Source organism: Podarcis cretensis (genome assembly GCF_951804945.1).
Source record: "Podarcis cretensis genome assembly, chromosome: 8".
Classification (NCBI taxonomy): domain Eukaryota; kingdom Metazoa; phylum Chordata; class Lepidosauria; order Squamata; family Lacertidae; genus Podarcis; species Podarcis cretensis.
In genome coordinates this window covers 81,032,468-81,050,035 of record NC_137177.1, presented here as the reverse complement: position 1 = coordinate 81,050,035, position 17,568 = coordinate 81,032,468, and the positions used below count along the sequence as shown (strand labels likewise).

Here is a 17,568-nt window from a genome sequence, read left to right as displayed (position 1 = left end):
CAGAGTGTAGTGATCACAGTTAGTGAATTTTTCTATTCCTCTTTCTAAAGCCATTGCATGTAGTACCCATTGCACGTCTTGTATGGACCTAGGGGCAAGGTCTAATAAGAAACTTAAGTCTGGCTACCAGATCAGTGGCCTACTTAGCCCTCATCCTGTACTGACATCTGCCAACCAGATGCAACAGCAATATTCTTCCCACTTGTGATTCCCACTCTAGCCCCTTACTTGCTGCCCCACAGTGAATCCCCCGTCCACACAAATATTCCATCTATTTATTTATTTGAAAAGGGATGCTAATGGGTATTCAGCGAACAGCCCTTCTTGGACGATCGCCGCACAAATCTGCTTCACTTCCCAGTGGGGAGGAGTTGCGGTGGACCGCGTGGCCACCCACTCCCCACTGGGGGCGGGGGACTTTGTCCCCCATTGCCTGGGGGATCCCGGCCACATCAGAGCCCGGCCAGCCAATCCGCCGGCCGGGGGGGGGGGCATGGCCGGGGCCGTTTAAACGGAGGAGCGAGCCAGAGGACGTCCTCTTTGGCTCACTTCCTCAATCACCCTCCCTCCCTCCCTATCTTGCAGGTTAGGCAATGACCTTGCTATGGACCTCGGTTGGTCGCCTTGGTCGTCTGAGGGGCCCGGTAGGAATTTTTCCACTTGGCAAATTGGCACTGGCCACTTGGTTTTCGCCTACCTCGTAGCAATCGTCACAACTTTGTTAGGGTTGCAGTTAGGTATTGTTTGACCTTGTGGGGAGGAGGGGAGGTGTGGCCATCACCTGTCCCTCCATGCTTAAGTGTATTCCGTAAAAGGAATCCGGGGGTGTTGATCTAGTTTGAAGCCCGGCTGGGGGGCTAAGGTCTTGACACGAACCCGACGGAAACACCAGGGGGAGCTTGAGTTGGTACGGATCGACAGGGCTCCCCCTACTGGTGGCTTACCCTTACTGGACTTCCTGCACAATGGGCAGGAGTCAGATATAGTCAGGTCCAATCAATGCCTAAGCCAATACCGCTCACATTCTGTAATTTCAATAAAGTTGTGGCCAAAATTTGCCCAATAACATAAACCTAGTATCTGTGTCCTTGTGTGAGTTATTTCCAACGAGGGGGTGGCTGCGGGGTCTCGACACGCAATTTTCCATCCTGAGCGGTATAACTTACCACTTCCCACATGGAGAGGGCTGGCATGCAGGAGTCGCAGTGCACCAGGGACTCGGTGGATTGTGGGAAGGTGTTGGGAACGCTGTAGCTGAAACACTGCCCCAAGCAGGCTCTGCGGACGAGAGGTGAAGATTAGGAAGATGCTAAAAGCCTGAGAGATGAGGGTTGGGTTCAAAATTGGGGAGGGAGCAGCAAACTTCCTTTTTTTTTAAAAAAAAAGAGAGATTTATTCAAAATTTCCAGAATGTATAAATACAATAAAAAACAAAGAAAAAATACAACAGAAAAAGATAAGAAAAAATTAAAGAAAAGAAAAATACACATCCCTTATTACATCTTTTCATTTGCCTGTTTCTTGGACCTCCTCACACCTCCCTTTTTGTATTCTAACTTAATTCATTGTTTCAGCAAATTCTTTCCATATTTCTCAATTTTTATTTAAATAATTTATCTTAACAACCTATCTCACTGATTAATTCAACATATCCTTTCCATCTTTTACCATATTCTGTTATTCAATTTACCTTAATTTATTTAACCTTAAAAAGGTAAAGGTAAAGGTACCCCTGCCCGTACGGGCCAGTCTTGACAGACTCTGGGGTTGTGCGCCCATCTCACTTAAGAGGCCAGGGGCCAGCGCTGTCCGGAGACACTTCCGGGTCACGTGGCCAGCATGACATCGCTGCTCTGGCCAGAGCCAGAGCCAGAGCCAGAGCCAGAGCCGCACACGGAAACACCGTTTACCTTCCCGCTGGTAAGCGGTCCCTATTTATCTACTTGCACCCGGAGGTGCTTTCGAACTGCTAGGTTGGCAGGCGCTGGGACCGAGCAGCGGGAGCGCACCCCGCCGCAGGGATTCGAACCGCCGACCTTTCGATCGGCAAGTCCTAGGCGCTGAGGCTTTAACCCACAGCGCCACCTACGTCCCTTATTTAACCTTATCTTACCTTAAAAACCTTAAGGAGCACCAAACTTCCTGAGTGGACTGAGACCATCCCTTGCCTCTTAATTAAGAAACCAGAAGCATTTTTACTTGGCATTGTAGGAGATGATATAAATAGAAAGGACTGTAAGTTGTTTCTATATGCAGTGACAGCAGCAAGCATATTATTGGCACAAAAATGGAAGCAAGAAGAACTACCGATGAAAGAAGAATGGAGGATGAAACTGATGGACTATGCAGAACTAGATAAATTAACAGGAAGGATTCGAAACCTGCGGGACCAGAGATTCTCAGAAGACTGGAGTAAATTTACGAACTATTTGAAAAGCAATTGTGATGAACAGATTACGCTAGTAGGTTTGCAAGAAGTTTTGTAAGGTGAATTATTTGAAATATTGCAAGAAAGATCATGAGGAGCATTATTAGTCAAGGATAATTAAAGGTAATATGAAATTAAGAAATGGATAATAAGTGATAAAGAACGGAAAATCATCAGAGGTGTTGACGGAAGTCTAAAAATATTGTATAAGATGAGAAGTTATGTTGTATGACTGTTGGAACTGATATGTTAGAAAATTAATAAAAATGTATATTAAAAAAGAGAGACCATCCCTTGCCTTCACTGCCCCTAGCTACCTCCATCCCAGCTCTGACATCTTTTAATGAAAGGATGGGAAACCTGCAGCTCTTGAAAGGTTTCTCAGCTACAACTCTGGCCACTGGCAATAGGCTGGCTGTGTCCATTGGGGACTGAAGTCTGAAAACAGCTAGAATTAGGCCATCACTTGCCTTCACTGCCCCTAGCTACCTCCATCCCAGCTCTGACATCTTTTAATGAAAGGATGGGAAACCTGCAGCTCTTGAAAGGTTTCTCAGCTACAACTCTGGCCACTGGCAATAGGCTGGCTGTGTCCATTGGGGACTGAAGTCTGAAAACAGCTAGAACTAGGCCATCACTTGCCTTCACTGCCCCTAGCTACCTTTAATACAGGGAAGGGGACCATTGGTCATGCTGGGCCCAAGCATGGCCAACAGGGGGTGCTAGAGAGCAAAATGGAGTCCTACAACAAATGGAGAACACCAGGTTCCCCTTCCCCAAACTAGACCATCACTTGCCTTCACTGTCCCTAACTACCTCCATCACATCTCTGACTTCAGTTGTTTCTGGACTCCAACTCCCATCTACCCTCACCATTAGGCATGCTGGTTTTGACTGGTGTAAGCTAAAGCCCAACAACAGCTCAAGGGCCATAGTTTTCACATCCCTGTTTTTACAAGGTCATTGCTGTCTTGGGTTCTCAACATTTTTTACTTACTTATTATTCTTTTTTTTTTTTAGCGTTTCTTTTATGCCATAAGATTTATATACTGCTTGATTGTAAAAACAACAACAACAACACCCACCTCAAAGCGATTTGCAAAAAAGAATAAAATGAAATTATCGGTGAAAACAGTTAAAAACAGCAACTTAAAACATTTTAAAAAATGAAATAACCTAAAAAACATTAGAATACATGTGGATATTCTACATATCTGGGTAGGCTTGACTAAACAACAATAACAATTTTTTTTAGCTGCCACTGAAAGCAGTATAGTAAGTGAAAGAAAATAAAATTATTAAAGGTGCCTGTCTGATATCAAAAGGCAGGGAGTTCCAAAGACTGGGTGCTGCACCTTAAAAAATTGAGTTCTTACAAATGTGGAACTATTAACAGTGCCATGTGTGCCACTTTTCATCACGGCGGAAAATTACAAATCGGTTTACAGCCACGATGCTTTTACTTGTGATACGTTAACAGGAAGAGGCAGAAATTAATTTCCGGAGTCGTGCTGGCCAGAGCTGGTGGTGAAGGAATGGGTTTCTGTGCAGTCATTTGAAACTGACTCAAAACCCCCCTTTTTCTTCTTTCTCCAAGAGAGCATTTCTAAAATGCATTAACGAGCTGTTGAGCAAATGCATAACAAGAACACAGCTGTATAAACATAGCTCTCTCCTTTATTAGTCATGGCAAAGGATGACCTTGGCTGTTCCAGTGGAGTAGGGATGACATGTCTAGGTCTTATCTCACATTCTGAACACACTCTGATGCACACACCTAGTCCGGGAACAGCGCCAGAGTGTGTTCTTGGAGTTGGTGACCTCTTGCTCCAAAATAAGAGTATAGGAACAGGAATACCCTTTTATGGTCAGAAGTAGAGGAAGGAAAACCCTTTTATGGTTAAGAGTACCAGAGCAGGAGCATCTGTGATGTCTACCTGCGTGTACAAGCTGATGTGACTGGATTCCTAGGGAAGGGGGGAGAGGGTGCTTGGAGGATATATATACTGCATGAAATCTCTCATTTCTTTGGACTTGCTGTGGACTGACCAGGAGAGCAGATATAAAGAACTCTTTTTCTGAACCAACCCTCGGTGTCATTTGACTTCCTTCCTCCCATCCGGGAGCAACACTCACCCTACCAATTGGTAAAGTCCAATAAGGCTACAGTGGAAGTTGGGAGTGTGACACAGCTTGGGGAAGATGGCTATGGGAGATCTGGAGATGTTGGATCCATTGGCCCAATACTGTACCTGTTCTGGATGGATTTGGACTCGCACCCGCTGTGCCCAACAATCTGGGTGATGTTCTTCGCCTCACACCAGGCGCTCTTGTCCGGAAAGAGGGCCAGCTTGCTAATGGGAGGAGGCGCTGCCAGGATCAAGGCCGGGATGAGGGTGGTCACCAGGAGCTTCAGCATCTTGGCCTTTTCCGACGAAATCCTAGAACTGGGGAAAAGGGGTTTGAGAAGGATAAGAAGCGTCAGAACACCAGAAAAACCTGCATTATATATTCGTATCGTATCATATCGTAAAACCTTTATTGGCATCACCTACAACATCCAAAACAAATCAGTACAGAATTACCACTACTTTCTTGGGCTCCATGATCACTGCAGATGGTGACAGCAGCCACAAAATTAAAAGACGCCTGCTTCTTGGGAGAAGAGCAATGACAAACCTAGGCAGCATCTTAAAAAGCAGAGAAATCACCTTGCCAACAAAGGTCCGCCTAGTTTAAGCGATGGTTTTCCCAGTAGTGATGTATGGAAGTGAGAGCTGGACCATAAAGAAGGCTGATCGCCGAAGAATTGATGCTCATGAATTATGGTGCTGGAGGAGATTCTTGAGAGTCCCATGGACTGGAAGAAGATCAAACTTCTCCATTCTTCAGGAAATCAGCCCTGAGTGCTCACTGGAAGGACAGATCCTGAAGCTAAGGCTCCAATACTTTGGCCACCTCATGAGAAGAGAAGACTCCCTGGAAAAGACCCTGATGTTGGGAAAGATGGAGGGCACAAGGAGAAGGGGATGACAGAGGACGAGATGGTTGGACAGTGTTCTCGAAGCTACCAGCATGAGTTTGACCAAACTGCGGGAGGCAGTGGAAGACAGAAGTGCCTGGCGTGCTCTGGTCCAGGGGGTCACGAAGAGTCGCGACATGACTAAATGACTAAACAACAACAACCTCGTATCGTATCATAAAACCTTTATTGGCATCACATACAACATCCAAAACAAATCAATACAGAATTACCACTTCCCCAGTGGCACAAAACATTTGCTAAAAGAAAGGAGGCAGAGCAGTCTATTGTCACATCTCTAGGTCTCCAGGGAGATCAGACGTCTGCAGTGTATTTCGTCGACAAAAAACCCCAAAGAGAGATATTTAGCCACTAACTTGGTGAGCTCCTGATCATTCCCCAGTAATAGAAAATGTATGACCTCTGACTCTGGTTTCCATTTGGGGATGCAGAGTTGATCTAGAAATTGCTGGCGGAGATCAGCATATACCGTATTTTTCGCCCTATAGGATGCACTTTTTCCCCTCCAAAAATGAAGGGGAAATGCGTGTGCGTCCTATGGGGCAAATGCAGGCTTTCGCTGAAGCCTGGAGAGCGAGAGGGGTCGGTGTGCACCGACCCCTCTCGCTCTCCAGGCTTCAGGAGAGCCACAGCACCAGTCCCACAAGGTCGGGGGACAGCGGGGAGACAGAACGCCGCCACCCCGCTGTCTCCCGATGTGGTTTGGAGGCTGACGGTGGGGAGACGCGTGCTTCTCCCGGCCGCCAGCCCCGCAAGCTCTGGGGACAGCTGGGAGGTGCAGCGCGTCCTCCTGCTGTCCCCGGACCTGGTCTGCAGGCGGGCGGCGGGGAGAAGAGCGCTTCTCCCTGCTGCCGGCCCCACAAGCGCCTGGGGGGGAAATAAAAATTTTTTTCTTTATTTCCCCCCAAAAAAACTTGGTGCATCCTATGGGCCAGTGCGTCCTATGGGGCGAAAAATACGGTAGTTTACAACTGAAAACCATGTGTGTAAGGGTTTCCACCAGGTGGTCTTCACATGGGCAAGTTCTTTCTCCTTCCACCCTGCCTGAGAACCTTCCCCAAAGGAGGTTGGATGGATTTGAATTAAACTTGGCCAGCAAAAATGCCCTTCTTTCTTGAGGGTTAAGCAGAAATTCAAGGTATTAATATTATATCAATATTATATCACAGAGTCGTAGAGTTGCAGAGTTGCATGGGACCCCCAAAGTTCACCCAATCCAACCCCTTGCGATGCAGGAACCACAGCTAAAGAATGCCTGGTAAATGATCTTCCAACCTCTGCTTAAAAACCTCCGGTGAAGGAAGTCTTTTGTGCTAGGAGATTCTTAATCTTACCTGTGGAATAGACGGTGCTGTAAAGAAACACATTCTGGTTCCTGAAATACTGTGCGTAGGAATGTAATACAGTTTGGTACGGAAGAGAAATATTTGATTTAGGCATTTTAGTCGGGCAGGTTAGACCATCAGAGCAGGAAACTCCCTTCTAAACTACAGTTCCCTTCCATTTCACCAACTCGCCACCTAAAACAAACTTGTAGTGAAGGACTTTGTCCATGGAGTTTTCTTGGAAGGGATACTGGAGTGGCTTGCCGGTTCCTGCTCCAGGTGGATCACGTTTGGTCTAAACTCTCCACTATGACCTGTCCATCTTGGGTGGCCCTGCACGGCATAGCTCATAGCTTCTCTGAGTTATTCAAGCCCCTTCGCCACGGCAAGGCAGTGATCTTGGGAGAAAAGCAATGACAAACCTAGACAGCATCTTAAAAAGCTGAGACATCACCTTGTCAACAAAGGTCCGGTTAGTTAAAGCTATGGTTTTCCCAGTAGTGATGTATGGAAGTGAGAGCTGGACCATAAAGAAGGCTGATCGCTGAAGAATTGATGCTTTTGAATTCTGGTGGTGGAGGAGACTCTTGAGAGTCCCATGGACTGCAAGAAGATCAAACCTATCCATTCTGAAGGAAATCAGCCCTGAGTGCTCACTGGAAGGACAGTTCCTGAAGCTGAGGCTCCAGTACTTTGGCCACCTCATGAGAAGAGAAGACTCCCTGGAAAAGACCCTGATGTTGGGAAAGATGGAGGGCACAAGGAGAAGGGGACGACAGAGGACGAGATGGTTGGACAGTGTTCTCGAAGCTACCAGCATGAGTTTGACCAAACTGCGGGAGGCAGTGGAAGACAGGAGTGTCTGTCGTACTCTGGTCCATGGGGTCACAAAGAGTCGGACACAACTAAATGACTAAACAACAACAATGAAGGACTTGATCTGGAGTCGCCATGGGCGAGTGGAAATTGCTTGCTGGCGAGTTGATTAGGGCAGTAAGAATAGAAGAAGAGTCCTGCTGATCTAGTCCAGCATCCTGTTCTCACAGGGCCCGACCAGATGCCTCTTCTGGGAAACCCAAGAGCAGGATTCGAACACAGGAGCTATTCTCCCCTGCTGGCAACTGGTATTCTGAAGTATCTGTTCTGTCGGGACAGGGCTGTAGCTCGGGGCAGAGCATCTGATTTGCATACAGAAGGTCCCAGGTGCAATCTCTGGCATCTCCAGAGACCCCCTGCCCCAAACCCCTGGAGAAACACCGCCAGTTAGTGTGTGCATGGGGCAGTTTTCCATGTTTCTAACAGAAAGCCGATATTTCAGAGTGTGGCCAGTAGGTGGAGCTCCAGGGCAAGACAAACTAGGAAGTTCTGGTGTAAAATCTATTTGGGGGAAGACGGTGGCCAACATAGGAGCCAACTCCTAGGGGTTGAGGTCCCTCCACGCCCCCCCCCCCATAAAATATTTGAGGGGGCCGCCCCCCAAAAAGATTAATGAGCATTGCCATTCAAATAGTGTGCATGTGCTGCATCATGTGACCTTTTAAAAAAAATTAAAATATAACTTTACTGAATAATACAATCAAATTTCCAGGCATATCTGCAAAAACATAATTATTTACATATTTGCCAAACATAAACTGTGAAAGAAGATAGAGAGTAAGAAGAAACGAAAAAAGGAAAAAAGGAAATGCTGTTTTCCATAAACAGTAATTCCAGAATTACACTTACACACATTATAAAATACAAATCTTAATTAAAATATCTTAAGAGACTTCCACCACCTAAACCACACTTCTTTTGTTATTTAATTCTCCTTTACCTCTGTTCTTCACTTCCATCCCTTTAGATCCCTTAGGAACATCATTTGACCTATATGCAGGGTGGGGTTTACCTGCCCCCCCCCACATTTTATTCACGTTAGCATCCCTGGTTGCCAACTGACCAAAGAAAAATCTTCCTGGGATGCTCTTCTGCCTTTAGTACCAGCAGAATGTGAAGAAACTGGCTCTTCGCCAGCATGAAGGGAAGCAATATCACCATCTCAAAAAATAAAATGAATTTGAAATAATTTACGTGGGGCTGATAATTTTTCAGGTGTTTTGAGATAGTGGTAATACGTCTCTTCATCCTGCCAAATACAGTGGTACCTTGGTTTGCATACGTTTTGGATTACAAACGCGTCAAACCCGGAAGTGCGTATCCCGAAACCATTTTTGGGGGATTACGAACAAAATTTTTTTGGAGGCCTCATTGGCGAAAGCGTGCCTTGGGTTACAACCTGTTTTGGTTTACAAACGTCCCTCCGGAACGGGTTATGGTTGTAAACCAAGGTACTATTGTAGTCCATTTTTATTTTTATTCCATCCTTTCTCCCAGGAATGAGGTGGTATATTATGATTATTATTATTATCCACACCACTTTATATTTTTAAGGGGGGAAATTCAAAGCTGTTTAGAACACATTAAAACAGGCATAGGCAAACTCGGCCCTCCAGCTGTTTTGGGACTACAACTCCCATCATCCCTAGCTAACAGGACCAGTGGTCAGGGATGGTGGGAGTTGTAGTCCCAAAACATCTGGAGGGCCGAGTTTGCCTATGCCTGCATTAAAACATCAAATAAAACAATCCAGTGTTAAAAAGACAGTGTCCTCAAAACGTCATTGGCCAGCTTTAAGGCAGTAAATCAACTAACCAGAGCTTTAGCTGATTACAGTGGTGCCCCGCAAGACGAACGCCTCGCAAGACGGAAAACCCGCTAGACGAAAGGGTTTTCCGTTTTGGAGGCGCTTCGCAAAACGAATTTCCCTATGGGCTTGCTTCGCAAGACGAATATGTCTTGCGAGTTCCTGCGGGTTTTTTCCCCTTTCCCCCCCTTTTCCTAAGCCGCTAAGCCGCTTATCAGCTGATCCGCTGATAAGCCGCTTAACAGCTGATCGCTAAAAGCCGCTAAACCGCTAATAGCGCTAATCCGCTAAGCTGTCAATGGGCTTGCTTCGCAAGACGAAAAAACCGCTATACGAAGAGCCTCACGGAACGGATTAATTTCGTCTTGCGAGGCACCGCTGTAATTAGTGAGCTCCTTTGGTTCTGGCATGTTATGGTCAACAGAAGGAAAGAGAAAGTTTTGGACAAGCTCTGTTGCGGCAATTAAGAAGACGCCATCCTCAACGCATGATTTGCACACTGTAAAATCATCCCTAAACTTAGACCTTCACTTGCCTTTACTGCCTCTATTACTACTATGTGATCAAAAGCATTTTGATCTGACCGTAGTGTTGGGAAGGCACTGTCACTTTCTAACATAAAGAATGCGTGCCATTGGTTCTCAGGAGTACTATGAAACCCATAACCATTGGGAAAGAAATTGAAATTGAAACAGCCACTATTGCAATGCCGTTATACAAAATCTGTGGTACATCCCCATTTGCTGTGATTCCTGCATCGCATGGGATCAGACTAGATGAGTCTTGGAGTGCCCTTCCAACTTTCCAATTCTGAGATTCTATGAATATCGTGTACAAAATGGATATTGTAGAGTTGGAAAAGGTTCTGAAGAAAGGGAAACCCAAAATTTTAACAAGGGTGGGTGGGTGTGGAGCGACTCCCTTATGAGGAAAGGTTGAAGCAGCTGGAGTGTTTTGTTTTGTTTTTTTTTATAATAATTTTTATTAATTTTCCAATTTTAAAACAAAACAATAACAACGACATAAAAACATCCACCAATACAAACAAACACACAAATATAAATTCTTAACCTCATTTTCATAAGCCTCCTTTCTCGGACTTCCCCATACCTCACCTTTTTTGCATCCTTGTTTTACAATTTTTCAGCAACCCTTTTAGCCAATTAAATTTAAATTTGTTATCTTTCTCAATTTCACCTTAAATAACATTTTCAGCTGCAATTCTGCATCTTCCTTCCCCTTGACATTTTAGCACTCATCAATATTATAACAGTTCTTAAGATAAGCTTTAAACTTCTTCCAGTCTTCCTCCACCGTCTCCTTCTCTTGGTCACGGATTCTGCCAGTCATTTCTGCCAATCCCATAAAGTCAATCACTTTCGTCTGCCATTCTTCCAGTGTGGGGAGTTCTTGTGTCTTCCAATACTTTGCTAGAAGAATCCTTGCTGCTGTAGTGGCGTACATAAAAAAAGTCCTATCCTTCCTTGACACCAATTGGCCGACCATGCCCAAGAGAAATGCCTCTGGTTTCTTGTGAAAAGTACATTTAAGTACCTTCTTAATTTCATTATAAATCATTTCCCAGAAGGCTTTAATCTTTGGGCAGGTCCACCAAAGGTGAAAGAAGGTACCTTCAGTCTCATTACATTTCCAACATTTATTGTTGGGCAGATGATAAATCTTCGCAAGCTTAACTGGGGTCGTGTACCACCTGTAAATCATTTTCATAATATTTTCTCTTAGGGCATTACATGCCATAAATTTAATACCGGTGGTCCATAACTGTTCCCAGTCAGCAAACATAATGTCATGTCCAACGTCCTGTGCCCATTTAATCATGGCTGATTTAACTGTCTCATCTATTGTATTCCACTTCAGCAACAAATTATACATTCTTGATACATTCTTAGTATTGGGTTCTAACAATTCTGTTTCCAATTTCAATTTCTCCACCTGGAAGCCAATTTTCCTGTCTTGTTTAAAAGTTTCCATTATTTGATAATAATGAAGCCAATCTCGCACCTTGGGCTTTAATTTCTCAAAACTCTGTAGTTTAAATTCACCGCTTTCTTGTTCTAAAGTATTTTGGCCATTTGGATTCCATATTAAGTTTCTTCACCTCCTTAGCCTCCATAGGTGATAACCACCTAGGAGTTTTATTTTCCAACAAATCTTTGTACCGAATCCAAACATTATATAATGCTTTCCTAACAATATGGTTTTTAAAACCCTTATGTACTTTGACCTTGTCGTACCATAAATATGCATGCCAACCAAACCTATTATCAAATCCTTCCAAATCCAGAATATCTGCATTCTCAAGAAGTAGCCAATCTTTCAACCAGCAGAAAGCTGCCGATTCATAATACAGTCTCAAATCCGGCAGGGCAAACCCCCCTCTTTCTTTAATGTCAGTAAGTATCTTAAATTTTATTCTGGGCTTTTTGCCCTGCCAGATAAATTTAGATATATCTTTCTGCCACTTCTTGAAGCAATCCAGTTTATCCACAATTTGTAATGTCTGAAACAAAAATAACATTCTAGGCAATACATTCATTTTAATCACTGCAATTCGGCCTAACAAGGAAAGCTTCAAATTCGACCATATTTCTAGATCTTTCTTTACCTCTGTACAACATTTGTCATAATTGTCTTTAAATAAATTCACATTTTTAGATGTCATGTTAATCCCCAAATATTTTACTTTCTTTGCCACCATTAACCCAGTTTCATTTTGGAATCTCTCTCTTTCAACATTTGTTAAGTTTTTTTCCAGAACTTTAGTTTTTTGTTTGTTCAGCTTGAATCCTGCCACCTGGCCAAAGAATTGAATTAACTCTAAAACTCTTTTTGTACTAGTGTCTGGCTCTTGTAACGTCAATACTAGGTCATCTGCAAATGCCTTCAATTTATAATGTTTAGCTCCGACCTGAACTCCTTTTACCAGCTGGTCCCCCCTGATCATGTTCAACAAAACCTCCAGGACTGATATAAAAAGTAATGGGGATATCGGGCACCCCTGCCGTGTCCCTTTTTCTATGGATAGTTCATCAGTAACCACATTATTTACAATTAACTTAGCCTTTTGTTCAGAATATATTGCACTTATACCATTTTCAAACCTTTGGCCTACCCCCATCCCATGGAGATTCTTCTTCATGAACTTCCAAGAAATATTATCAAAGGCTTTCTCCGCATCCACAAAAATCAGGACTGCCTTCGTGTTAATATTTAGTTAGCAGTTCCATAATATCAATTATGTTCCTTACATTATCTGATAAGTGTCTTCCTGGGAGAAAGCCTGCCTGGTCCTTATGAATCTCCTCCATTAACACCCTCTGCAGCTGGAGTGTTTTGGTTCAGAGAAAAGGTAAGAGGTGAAATTATAGAAATTTATAAAATTATGCGCAGCATGGCGAAAACGGATAGAGAAAGGGTTTTTTTCTCCCTCTCTTATAACATCAGAACTTGGGTATACTCCGTGAACCTGGATGTGGGAGGATTTAGGACAGATTTTTAACTCACTTCCACAAGAAGTGGGAAACATCCACCAACCGAGGTGGCCTAAAAAGAGGATTAGACAAACCGATCCAGCAAGTTCTTCTTGTGGTCTTATAATATTACAGTGGTACGTCGGGTTACATACGCTTCAGGTTACAGACTCTGCTAACCCAGAAATAGTGCTTCAGGTTAAGAACTTTGCTTCAGGATGAGAACAGAAATTGTGCTCTGGCGGCGTGGCAGCAGCAGGAGGCCCCATTAGCTAAAGTGGTGCTTCAAGTTAAGAACAGTTTCAGGTTAAGAATGGACCTCCAGAACGAATTAAGTACTTAACCCGAGGTACCACTGTACAAGATATCGTAGACTTGGTAAACTCTCTGGCTCTTCTTGATTTTGCATGTTAACATCTCACACCATTTTCAACGTTGCTCAGCTACAAGACGTGTTTTTAAAAGGACTCGTTCATTATTTTTTTCTCGGCTTTGCAAGCTCGTGCCCTTTAAAAAAACAAACCAGCCACTTGCAAGTCTTTGCTCCGAGATGTCAAGCCGGGGTTCCCTGCACAGACTTGCCCCAAGAGGATTTTGTACTCCACATTGGCACCGGCAGAAAACCGGTCTCGGGTACACAGGCAAGATGCAACTGGGTACCCAAACAGACATGTATCGACACGGACTCTTGCCCAACCGCCCTTGTACGCCAGCCAAGGCGCAAAGCCATGAGCAGCCCTCAATCACCACCCTCCCAATCTTTCCCTGAGCCTTGTTTATAAAGATCTCCCTTCTGTCATGCGAGCTCAGACCCGCACGGACAGATGATGTAAGCAGGCCTGGAGCTCTCAGGGGAAAGAGGACAACATTGAAAGCAACAACTCCTACACTTGGGATGATCTGGTGGAAATGTCACCATACAGGCACTGGAAAGGGCTTTGGGATGTTGCACTAAGTGCATACCTTCCAACCTTTTTCTGATGAAAACAGCGACATCCTATTCTATTGTTGTTGTATTTCTATCATGCCCATCTGATTGGGTTGCCCCAGCCACTCTCGGCGGCTTCCAACATATGTATAAAACATAATAAAACATTAAATATTTTTTTAAAACTTCCCTATACAGGGCTGCCTTCAGACGTCTTCTAAAGGTTGTCTCGGGGGGTTGCATAACTCCTCCAACATTTCTCCAATGAAAATAGGGGTGTCCTAAGGAAAAGCGAGTATGGGACGCGGGTGGCGCTGTGGGTTAAACCACAGAGCCTAGGACTTGCCGATCAGAAGGTTGGCGGTTCGAATCCCCGCGACGGGGTGAGCTCCCATTGCTCGGTCCCTGCTCCTGCCAACCTAGCAGTCCAAAAGCAAGTCCAAGTGCAAGTAGATAAATAGGTACCGCTCCGGCGGGAAGGTAAACGGTGTTTCCATGCGCTGCTCTGGTTCGCCAGAAGCGGCTTAGTCATGCTGGCCCCATGACCCGGAAGCTGTACGCCGGCTCCCTCGGCCAATAAAGCGAGATGAGCGCCTCAACCCCAGAGTCGGCCACGCCTGAACAATGGTCAGGGGTCCCTTTACCTTTACCTAAGGAAAAGTGGGACATTCCGGGATCCGCTCAAATCTGGGACTGTCCCTAGATTCAGGATCAGTGTTAGAAACTGAGATAGGAAAGGTAGGAGCTAAATGGCTCCTTAAACCCAGGTTATGGGAGCAACAATGGAATGTCTAGGCGAGCTTTTTTTTAAATAACAAGAATAGGTAAAGGTAAAGGTACCCCTGCCCGTACGGGCCAGTCTTGACAGACTCTGGGGTTGTGCGCCCATCTCACTCAAGAGGCCGGGGGCCAGCGCTGTCCGGAGACACTTCCGGGTCACGTGGCCAGCGTGACAAAGCTGCATCTGGCGAGCCAGCGCAGCACACGGAAACGCCGTTTACCTTCCCACCAGTAAGTGGTCCCTATTTATCTACTTGCACCCGGGGGTGCTTTCGAACTGCTAGGTTGGCAGGCGCTGGGACCGAGCAGCGGGAGCGCACCCCGCCACGGGGTTTCGAACCGCTGACCTTTCGATCGGCAAGCCCTAGGCGCTGAGGCTTTTACCCACAGCGCCACCCGCGTCCCACAATAACAAGAATACAAAGCTGCAGTTGAAATCTTATATTCATTTTTCACATGGTCTAGTCCTCATCTGAAGACTGCAGAAAGCCAAAGCCATACTTCCCCTGCCCACCCCCCTAATATTCTTAAGAGGATCTCTTCTCCAGTCTTCAGAGAGTAGCTGGAAGTGGGGAGGCAGAAAAAGGTCCTCCTTTCCTTCCACTCTGCAGTAATAATAATAATAATAATAATAATAATAATAATAATAATAATAATAAATTTATTTATATCCCGCCCTCTCCAGCCGAAGCTGGGCTCGGAGTGGCTAACAACAGTAAAAATAACACAGTTTATATAAAATCACAATCAATTAATCTGAAATCTTAGGCGCAGCACCGCTCCCAGAGCTTAGAAACTGCTCACGCTCATGAAATTCCCAGTTGCAAAATTCGCCTAGAACAATGGGAGTTTTCAAACGCTGTCCGGGATGCAACAGAAGTTTGTCTCGGGACAGATAAAATACAGGACTTCTTCAGGCAGCGTGTAGTCAGACTGTGGAACTCGCTGCAACAGGAAACGTTGATGGCCACCAACTTGGATGGCGTTAAAAGAGGATGAGGCGAATTCATGGAGGAAAGGACTATATCAGTGATGCTTCTGAGTGACAGTTTCTGGAAGCCCTGGGAAGGGAGAGGGCTTTTGTATTCAGTTCCTGCTTGAGAGTTTCTCAGAGGCATCTAGTTGGCCACCATGAGAACAGGATTCTGGGCTAGATGGGCCCCTGGCCTGATCCTGTTGAAGACTCTGCTCATGCCCTTGAGCTTCTCCAGAAGGTCTTGTTTCCTAACCCCGAGTGGGTCCAGAACAGCGAGCTGCAAAGGGCCCCTGGCTCAGCAGAAGAGCACCTGCTTTGTACGCAGAAGGTCCCGGGTTCAAATCCTTAGCATCGCTAGGGAGGGCTGGGAAAGAAACCCCAGGAAGCCAGGGCAACTATAATACAGTGGTACCTCGGGTTGCAGACGCTTCAGGTTATAGACCCTTCAGGTTACAGACTCCGCTAACCCAGAAATAGTACTTTGGGTTAAGAACTTTACCTCGGGATGAGAACAGAAATCGCTCGGCGGCAGCTGAAGGCCCCATTAGCTAAAGTGGTACCTCAGGTTAAGAACAGTTTCAGGTTAAGAACGGACCTCCAGAACGAATTACCGTATTTTTTGCACCATAACACTCACTTTTTTCCTCCTAAAAAGTAAGGGGAAATGTCTGTGCGTGTTATGGAGGGAATGCCTACGGGTGGCATGCCTACGGATTTTCCTCCTCTAAAAACTATGTGCGTGTTATGGTCAGGTGCGTGTTATAGAGAGAAAAATACAGTAAGTTCTTAACCCGAGATACCATTATACTTAGGCTCAGATTTGGTGTGAAGGTTTCCTGTGCTCCTATCCCAGAGCTGCTAAAATATCCTCATTCTGGCGTCGCTTAATCCTGCAGGAGTGTGGCGTACATTTAAAACACCATGACGCCACTTTAACGGTCATGGAGAATCCTGAGAATGGCAATTTCTTAACAGCGCTGATCTCACCGAGGTACAATCCCCAACACCCAAACTACTCGCCAGAGTGGTGCATGCTCTGGTTATCTCCCACTTGGACTACTGCAATGCGCTCTACGTGGGGCTACCTTTGAAGGGGACCCAGAAACTACAACTAATCCAGAATGTGGCAGCTAGACTGGTGACTGGGAGTGGCCGCTGAGACCTACATTGGCTCCCAGTACGTTTCCAAGCACAATTCAAAGTGTTGGTGATGACCTTTAAAGCCCTAAACAGCCTCGGTCCAATATGTCTGAAGGAATGTCTCCACCCCCATCGTTCTACCCGGACACTGAGGTCCAGCGCCGAGGGCCTTCTGGCGGTTCCCTCACTGCAAGAAGCAAAGCTACAGTGAACCAGGCAGAGGGCCTTTTCGGTAGTGGCACCCACCCTGTGGAACGCCCTCCCAACAGATGTCAAGGAAATAAACAACTACCTGACTTTTAGAAGACATCAGGGAAGTTTTTAATGTGTGGCATTTTGATGTATTTTTAATCTTTGTTGGAAGCTGCCCAGAGTGGCTGCGGAAACCCAGCCAGATGGGTGGGGTACAAATAAATTATTATTATTATTATTATTATTATTATTATTATTATTATGGTTCCCAGGATTCTCCACGACTGTTAAAAGTGGTACAACAGGTCTATAAATGCATTGTCCTTTGCCTCAGGATGTTTTGCTGCCTGGGGCAAAGGACAAGGTTACCCTCCCCTCAATTTGACAGCCAGAATGGCTGTTGGGGGGCAGTCCTCCATTTCAGGGCCTTTTGGGTCCCTTCCTACCCTACAATTCTATGATTCTATGACCCTAAAGAATGAAAACTTGACAGATGCCTTGATGTTGCTCCAGTGGCGTAGCGTGGGTTGTCAGCACCCGGGGCAAGGCAAGTAATTTGTGCCCCCCAACCCGTGGATTTGC

General features: G+C 45.3%; 2 protein-coding genes across 2 annotated transcripts in view; one reads left to right on the top strand and one right to left on the bottom strand.

Annotated features, from left to right (window-relative positions):
* Nucleotides 1-17,568, top strand: part of TMCO4 (transmembrane and coiled-coil domains 4) — a 114,116-nt gene that overhangs the window by 73,303 nt on the left and 23,245 nt on the right. The gene's annotated exons all lie outside the window — the stretch shown is intronic.
* LOC307222185 (neuroblastoma suppressor of tumorigenicity 1) overlaps nucleotides 1-17,568 on the bottom strand; it is a 32,591-nt gene that overhangs the window by 2,773 nt on the left and 12,250 nt on the right. The window contains exons 2-3 of the mRNA XM_079987361.1: nucleotides 4,681-4,875; nucleotides 1,167-1,278 (exon numbers count right to left, since the gene is read on the bottom strand). Coding sequence (XP_079843487.1) covers nucleotides 1,167-1,278; nucleotides 4,681-4,847 — 279 coding nt within the window. The 5' untranslated portion in view covers nucleotides 4,848-4,875. The remainder of the gene's footprint in view (nucleotides 1-1,166; nucleotides 1,279-4,680; nucleotides 4,876-17,568) is intronic.